Source organism: Arachis ipaensis, chromosome B04, assembly GCF_000816755.2.
Source record: "Arachis ipaensis cultivar K30076 chromosome B04, Araip1.1, whole genome shotgun sequence".
Classification (NCBI taxonomy): domain Eukaryota; kingdom Viridiplantae; phylum Streptophyta; class Magnoliopsida; order Fabales; family Fabaceae; genus Arachis; species Arachis ipaensis.
Window position 1 is genome coordinate 26782933 of NC_029788.2, and position 9313 is coordinate 26792245.

General features: G+C 31.5%; 1 protein-coding gene across 4 annotated transcripts in view; it reads right to left on the reverse strand.

Annotated features, from left to right (window-relative positions):
* The window catches only part of LOC107637698 (oxysterol-binding protein-related protein 4C), a 13095-nt gene that overhangs the window by 2363 nt on the left and 1419 nt on the right, over positions 1–9313 (reverse strand). For 2 of the 4 annotated variants that reach the window (XM_021121037.1, XM_021121038.1), the window contains exons 2-3: positions 742–885; positions 1–239 (exon numbers count right to left, since the gene is read on the reverse strand). In XM_021121037.1, the coding sequence (XP_020976696.1) occupies positions 1–239; positions 742–885 (383 nt within the window). Of the gene's footprint in view, positions 256–741; positions 886–9313 lie in introns of all 4 variants that reach the window. The other 2 variants (XM_021121039.1, XM_021121040.1) reach the window with 2 other exon arrangements.

Sequence of the window (9313 nt, forward strand, 5' to 3'; positions counted from 1 at the left end):
AGCAAGACATTAAGATTTGGTGTGGAAACATGGTGTGTCTCTCCAAGAATGGGATTGTAAGGAGCAACTCCAAAAATGACAGGGCGTCTTGTAGAAATGCTCCATGCTACAACTGATATGAACCTATCAACTGGACTTTCTCCATTGTTGCATCTGCTTAGCATGTCACAACCACCACAATATACCTCTTCACCATAGCATTGGAGTTGTGACTTTGGCATGTTGAACTCTGCTGGCAGCTGCAAACAATTTTATCTTTGCATTATCCAAAAATGCTATGCGTATATAAAAAATCAGATATCAAATTAATAGTTATGTATTCGTTTATAAATATTAAGTATACAAAAACGTTATATATATTTTGTATTTCACCATTTATTTTATATGGCAAAAATAATATGTATACATAAAAAATCAGTTATTATATATTTGTATATAAATATATATAGAATTTATTTTATTTTTAATATGTTTTTTGTATTTTTAATATATATTTTATACAAATTGTTGATTCAATATTGGATATAAGAAATTGTTGTATTAATTATTTTTTGTTTATTTAGGTAAAATATTTTATTGACTAAATTAAATAAGAAATTTTAAAATTAAAATTAGCAAAAACTAAACTTACAAAAAATATTAACTACAACATATTTCAAATCATTAGAGTTATGTCTAATATAAAGACTAATATAGAACATCATCACTCACAAATAAATATAAATGCGAAAAAGAACTTGCCTGAAAGCGAGTAAGATCAGATCCTGGCCGCACATTCTTAAATAGACTCAGTATTCGTTTCATAAGATTTGGAGCTCTATAATCAGAATCACCATCCGATTCTTTCTCCAACGAGAATGGCTTTGTCAGCACAATGTTTTTGTCCTGCCACCGCATCACCCAAAACAGTTTTTACATTTAATTCCAATTAAATTTCAATATTGATTACTCTCTGCTACAATGATATTGATACTTGATAGCAACAACTATGTACTACTAGTCTACTCTGCTAAGGGATTAGGTAGCTTAATTTTTTCAAAAAATTTATACATCTTAATTACTTTATGTCCCTAAATCTTAATAAAATCACTTTTATTCATCCTATTAAAAATTACAGTTACCTCAATTTTAGATCAAAGAAACAAGAAATAAATACAGAAAACCGTCAAAATTTTAATTAGTATTCCAATATATCTTAAAATTTGCAATGGAAAAATAAATTTTGATTTGAAAAAAAAAAAAAACCCTCAGAATTAAAAGAATCCTAATCAATAACTCTTGACCATAAATATTACCCATGCTTTGACAGTTCCAATCTTCCACACATACTCTGAAAGAAATTGGACAGAGATAGTATTGCATGACATGTGCTCTAATCTAACCAGTGTTGGTTGTGGGTACATTTCAAGTATTATCTCTATGATAAAGATGCTCGGTGTATTCACAACCAATCAAGTAATCAATTACATGATATGTGAATATTGCAAATTAAAGTTCAAAGTATTTTTGAACATCAAATTCAATTATTGTTAAATGAGGATAAAAATAAGATATATATTCTATCTTCTACCTAAAAATTTTAGTTAACCAAAATAAGTATTCTAAGAAGGAAAAGTTTAGGGCCAGCAAATTTGTTAAAATTTGGCCAGCACTTAGCCAGCAAAATAAAAATGAGTGATTTTCCACCATTAGATGAAATCTCATACCATTAAATACACTATTGATAGCTAATTGATGGCTACAACTCATAAAATATGCTGGCCCCTAGCACTCCTCTTCTAAGAAATGAAAAGAAAAGTAATTAATACTATATGAAAATAAGAGTTTCTAAGATCAATTTCATTATATCTTGTATTAAGAGTAATTTTGATATTTATTGTTCTTTTGAGTATTTTTTAAATTTGGATTTAGTTAACATGTATTTTTAGAATACATGAAAATATTATCAATAATAAAAAGATTTAAATTTTATCTTTTAATAAAGACAAATAAATACATTAAAAAGTTAATTTTTTTTATATTTTTAATAAAAAAAGTTTCAATTTATAATCGTACGAAATAGCAAAATTCATTTAAGTTTTTATGCTTCTTTAACATGAGTCATTGACGGTTAATTACTGTGTTATTTATTTAGTAACGAAATATATAGCAATTGATATTCCAAGAGAAGATTAAAATTATTCTTGCTAAATCTATAAGAACGAGAAAAACCGTGTATGGTACCAATTACCAAATGCATAAACTAAGTGAGATAAGCAAGAGTTTTTTCTTATACATTTCATATATTTTTTGTATGGGTTTTTTTTTTGCCTAATTTATTTTTTAAGATTTTTTTGACACTTAATCTTTTTAGTATACTTTTAGTAGAATTATTTTTTCTCATTTTATCTTTTGTCTCTAAGTCAGCCAATATATACACCCCATTCTCTGTGATTATGTATAATACAAATAACATTTTCTTTGTCCTTTCATTCATATTCACAATTCACAAAGAGTAGTTATATATTTAATTATTGATAACTCAGACACTCACAAGTACAAATCAAGCACTCAATTAATCTATCTATTATCTATTATATTTCTCTAATTTTATTATCTATTATATCTCTCTAATTTTAAAGTCAAAATGTACCACATGTCATTTTCTCATTACAATTGAAATCAAATCTTTTCCTCAAAAATTAAAGAACTCTCCCCTCTTCTCTCTTCCTTTCTCTATCTCTCTCATTTCTTCATTCACTCTATCTCTTTTATATATCATTGTCAATGACTAATTACGAATTCAACAATCAAAATATACAACATAACATTCTCTATTTGTATTTAAATTAAATTAAAATTAAAATCTATTTCTATTATATCTATTATATATCTCTAATTTTAAAACCAAAATGTGCCACATGTCACTTTCTCATTGCAATTGAAATCAAATCTTTCCTTTCAAAATTAAGGAACTCTCCCCTCTTTTCTCTTTCTTTCTCTATCTCTCTTATATATCATTGTCAAGACTAATTACGAATTTGACAATCAAAATATACAACAAAACATTCTCTATTTATATTTAAATTAAATTAAAATTAAAACTGAAATACTAAAATTGAAATATAAATAAAAATTAATTATTTTTATTTGTACAATAAACTTAATATCTAATTAAATATAAAAATATACACGTTAAATTCTTTCAAATTTTAGATAACAAATATTAAAATTAAGTAAAAAAAATTAAACTCTTTCATTTGAAAATAATAACTAAAAAAATTTATTATTTAATTTTGTTTAAGACTCTGATCTTCTTAGCCAATGAAAACTTTTGTCCCTTACGACTATTTTATAAAAATAGTTTAATGCTATAAATTTTTTATATCATAATCTATAATACCAAAATCGACGTAATTTTAAAAGATTTATATTCCCGTAATAATGTTACTAGTAAAAATACTAGTTGGGTCTATTCTTCAAAGAAAAATTCAATCACCTTAATTGTTCTGTCTCTCTCTTGTGTTTATTTTGGAATACTAATCAATACAATGTGAAATTGTCAAAATAGTTTTTTCATTAAAAGATTCACATTATTATTTATAGAAATATAATCTAATGGTATGCATATATTAAAAATCTCACATAGATTTTCAACTTACCACTGTTAAATTAGATTTTGAAGTTTGCTATTCAGTATTCATAAATTAAAAAGTGATTTTGGCTTACGTTCCACTTAAAGTAGATTAGAAAGATTGTTAGCTAGATAATTTTTACTTGTTCATTGTTGGCGGGTCTCCATCAAGTGAGGCCCACAAATTTTATAAAAATATTAAAAATAAATAAATAAATAAAGAAAGTGGCACGGACCACGGGAGAGAGAAAAGAGAAGCTTTATTCTTTAAATGAAAAGAAAGAATCGAAGTCCTGCTTCGGCGACGAAGAGAAGAAAGAAATTTGGAGGAGGATAAGTCATTTTTTATTTAATTGAATCGGTAAATTTATTTTATTTTTTTATAAAATTTTAGTATGTTATTTCAAGTATAAAGATAAATATTAGGATATAATTTATTAGTTGTATTGTCTTTTTTTTGTCTGATTTGAGATACTCATTTTGTGAAGAATTTATGTTAATTTCATCAGTTTTTGTGATATTCTAGTGTTATTAGGAAGACTGTTTGTATACCCATTATTCTGATAGTGGAAATTTTTTATGAAATAGGTCCCGTGGGTTTTTTGTCCCTCTTTTGGAGATTTTTCCACGTTAAAATTTTGGTATCTGATTATTTAATTTCTACCATTATATTTGTTGTTTGGAGTATCTTTGGTATTGCCTATTTAATCGCACAAATTGTGGAAAATTTATTTTTGGTGCTTCAGCTATTAGACAGGTTCTTGTTTGAACCTTTGTTGAGTTTTCCCAACAAAATGGTATCTAGAGCTTTGGTTATTTATTTCTGTGCTGATTAAATAGAGGAAAATATTCATAGACCGAATATGGTCAAATTGAATTCCCAAAACTATTCAATTTGAAAGACCCTCATGGAAGATAGGTTGTATAGCAAGAACTTGTATGATCTTGTGGAGGGGGATAAATCCAAAGGTACTAAATTTGATGCTGAATGGAAAAAGCTGAATCCGAAGGCAGTTGCTTTGATTAGGCAATGGCTTGATCTTAGTGTGTATCCACATGTTGACACTGAAACTAATGCCGAGAAGATGTGGAACAAATTGAAGGAGTTATATGAGAGGAAGAATGTGCAAAACAAAACATTCTTGATTAGAAATCTTGTCAATATGAAGTATATTGAAGGTAAATCAATGTTGGAGTACTTGAGCATTTTTTAGGAGACGGTGAACCAACTAACAAATAATGAAATCACTTTGAATAATGAGTTGCAAGCGTTGTTGTTGTTGAGCTCTTTGCCTAATAGTTGGGAAGTTCTGGTTGTGACACTGACTATCTCAGCTCCAAATAGAAAGTTGACGTTAGCAATGGTTAAAGAGAGCATGCTGAATGAAGAAGCCAAAAGAAGAGAGCAAGGTTTGGCTAATGCCTCCTCCAAGTCAGAAGCACTTGTTTCAGAGTCACGAGGGAGAAGTCAAAGTAGAACATCTCACAGTTCTGATAGGTCAGAGAGTCGAAGCAAGTTAAGAGGAAAGTACAAGTCAAGAAAGGAGTTCATTTGTCACCATTGTGGCAAGCCGTGGCATATCAAGAGGTGTTGTAGGTTCTTGAAAAGAGAACAACCAAGGAGAAGAAATGAAGACAAAGATAAAGATAGTGATAAAGAAACTGCTGTTATTGTTTATGAAGATGTTCTTATCACATATGATGAAAATTATGTGAATCTTGTCTGTGATGATTCCACTTGGATTATGGACTCTGGTGCCTCATGTCATGTCACTCCGAAACGTGAATTTTTCACTTCTTATACTGCTAGAAATTTTGGCAAGATCAAATTGGGAGATAAAGGAGTGTGTGATATCATTAGTGTGGGGTGATTTGTGGCTTGAAACCAACATGAGATGCAAGTTGCAGTTGAAAAATGTTAGGCATGCGCCAGATATGCGGTTCAATCTCATTTTAGTGAAGGCATTGAATCAAGAGGAGAATTGTACTTCCTTTGGTAGTGAAAAATGCAAGATTACCAAAGGGGCTCTCATTGTTGCTAGAAAAAATAATAGTCCTCTCTACCGGTTGCAAGCAAAGTTGTGCAAAGAAGATGTGAATGTAGCTGATGATTCATCTTCTGATTTGTGGCATATACGTCTTGGTCACTTGAATAAGAAAGGACTAAGCGTCTTAGTCAAAAAGCACTCACTTCCCGTGAAAAGTACAAATTTAAATACTTGTACTTATTGTTTTGTAGGAAAGCATGCTAGAGTATCATTTCATAATTATGGACCTCATAGGAGATCACATGTTCTAGATTTAGTTCACGCTGATGTTTGCATTATGGATGCTAAGACACTAGGTGGTGCATCATATTTAGTTACTTTTATTGATGATTATTCTCGAAAAGTGTGGACTTTTGTTTTGAAATTTAAAGCCCATGTGCTCGGTATCTTTAAACACTTTCATGCAAGTGTTGAAAGAGAAACAGAAAGAAAATTGAAATATGTTCGAGCAGATAATGATGGTGAATACAGGGGTCTGTTTGAAGAGTATTGTAAAGGACATGGGATCAAGTTTGAGAAGACGGTTCCTAAGACTCCTCAACATAATGAAGTTGTAGAGAGAATGAATCGCACTATCAATGATAGAGTCAAATGTATGCTATCTCATGCAAAGTTGCCTAAATCCTTTTGGGATGAAGCGATGAGAACTGTAGTATATTTGATCAACATTTCTCCTTCAGTTCCACTAAATGGTGATGTTCTAGAAAAAGTTTGGAGAGAAAAAAATGTCTCCTATAGTCACTTGCGAGTGTTCGGCTGCAGGGCTTTTGTTCACATTCCAAGAGATGAAAGGTCTAAACTTTATGAAAAGTCAAAGAAGTGTATCATCATGGGTTATGGTCATGAAGACTTTGGTTACAGATTATGGGATCCTGTGAGCAAGAAGATAATTAGAAGCCGAGATGTGATTTTTTCTTGAAGACCTTGAGAAGACAAATAAGCCAACAATAACTGTTAGACGTTCTGCTGATGATGAACCTAGTCCTTCCACTAGACCTCCTGTTAATGGGGGAGATGTACAAGTTGATAATGATGGTGATGATTTGCATGATGAACCTACACCTCAACCTGAGGTGCCAGATATAGAAATTTCACCTGAACCACCAGTTGAGCCTGAATTGAGAAGATCTACTAGAGAGCATCGTCCTTCTCAAAAATACTTTCCTCATGAGTATGTGATGAACATTGAGACTAGGGAGCCAGAGAGCTACCAGGAAGCTATGTCTGATGAGCATAAGGAAGATTGGTTGAAGGCCATGCAAGAAGAAATGAAATTCTTGCATGAGAATCATACATTTGAATTGGTGATGCTATCGAAGGGTAAGAGAGCATTCAAGAATAAATGGGTGTTCAAATTGAAAGCAGATGAAAATGTCTCACGGCCAAGGTACAAAGCTCGATTAGTTGTGAAAGGCTTTGAGCAAAAGAAAGGTATTGATTTTGAGGAGATTTTCTCTCTAGTTGTGAAGATGTCCTCCTATTCGAGTTGTGCTTGGATTGACGGCTAGCTTGAATTTAGAGGTTGAGCAACTTGATATGAAGACTGCATTCCTTCACGGTGACATAGATAAAAAAATTTATATGGAGCAACTAGAGGGTTTTGAGGTTAAAGAAAAAGAGCATCTTGTATGCAAGTTGAAGAAGAGCTTATATCGGTTGAAGCAAGCACCAAGGCAGTAGTACACGAAGTTTGATTCCTTCATGGAAGGTCATGGGTATAGTAAGTCTTCTTCTGATCATTGTGTGTATGTTAAGAAATTCTTTGATGGTGATTTTATAATTCTCTTGCTTTATGTTGATGACATGTTGATTGTTGGTCATGACACTAAGAAGATTGAAAATTTTAAGAAAGACTTGAACAGATCCTTTGCTATGAAAGATTTGGGTCCTGCAAAAAAAATCCTTGGCATGAGTATCACTCGTGACAGGAAGAATGGAAAACTGTGGTTGTCACAGCAGAAGTATATTGAGAAGGTTTTAGAGAAGTTTAGCATGAGTAATTCCAAACCTGTTAGTACTCCACTTGCTAGTCATTGCAAGCCAAGTTCACAGCAATGTCCTACAAGTGAGAAAGAAAAAGCAGAAATGAAGAAGATTCCATATGCATCTGCGGTTGGCAGTTTGATGTATGCTATGGTTTGCACTAGGCCAGATATTGCTCATGTCATTGGAGTTGTTAGTTGATTTCTGTCTAATCCTGGCAAGGAACTCTGGCAAGCAGTGAAGTGAATTCTCAGATACCTTAATGGTACTTCTAGAGCTTGTTTATGCTTTGGAAGTGGCCAACCTCTATTGGATGGTTACACAGATACAGATATGGCTGGGGATCTTTATTCAAGAAAGTCTACTTCTGGTTATATGATGACTTTTGCAGGGAGAGCTGTGTCGTGGCAATCTCGACTTCAGAAATGTGTTGCTTTGTCTACTACAGAGGCAGAATACATTGCTGTTGTTGAATCTTCTAAGGAACTCTTATGGAAGAAGAAATTTCTACAAGAGTTAGGCATCAATCAAGAGAAGTTTGTGTTATTTTGTGACAGTCAGAGTGCTATCCATCTCAGTAAGAATCCTACGTTTCATTCCAGATCGAAGCACATAGAGGTGAGGTATCATTGGATACGACAAGTGCTTGAGATGAAGTCATATGCACTTGAGAAGATTCATACTGATGATAATGGTTCAGATATGATTACTAAGTTTACCTACAATGAAATTTGATTCCTACAAAGAGAAGGCGGGCTTGATGGAGCAACCTATCTCCACTTGAGTTGGTGAGAGGGAGATTTGTTAGTGGGTCCCAACCAAGTGGGGCCCACAAATATTTTAAAAATTTTAAAAATTAAAAGATAAATAAATAAAGAAAGAAAGTGGCACAGGCCACGGGAGAGAGAAAAGAGAAGCTTCATTCTTTGAATGAAAAGAAAGAAACGAAGCCTTGCTTCGGCGGCGGAGAGAAGAAGGAAATTTGGGGGAAAAGGACAAGTCATTTTTATCCAATTGAATTGGTAAACTTGCTTCATTTCTTATGAAATTTTAGTATGTTATTCCTGGTGTAGAGATGAACATTAGGATATAACTTGCTAGTTGTATTGCTTTCTCTTTTGTCTGATTTGAAATACCCACTTTGTGGAGGATTTATGTTGATTCCACCAGTTTTAATGATGTATTTTGTTGATTATTGAGATGCCTTAGTGTCACTAGAAAGACTGTTTGTATACTCATTATTCTGATAGTAGAAGATTTTTTTGAATTAAGTCCCGTGGGTTTTTTATCCCTCTTTTGGAGATTTTTCCACGTTAAAATTCTGGTGCCTGATTATTTAATTTCTGCCACTATATTTGCTGTTTGGAGTATTTTTGGTATTGCCTATTTAATCGCACAAGTTACGAAAAAATTATTTTTGATGCTTCTGCTATTAGACAGGTTCTTATTTAAATCTTTGTTGAGTTTTCCCAACACTCATAATTATTTTTAATGATGATTATATGAATATTAGATCTCAAAAAAATGACACTAAAAAAATATTACTAAAAATAAGTTAAATAATGGAGTTCAAAATATATATAATTTAAATTAAACTTGCTGTTTATTAGATTGCTAATAAAAGTTAACCGCTAACTTAAAAAGTGATTCAACGAGCTATAATTTAAAT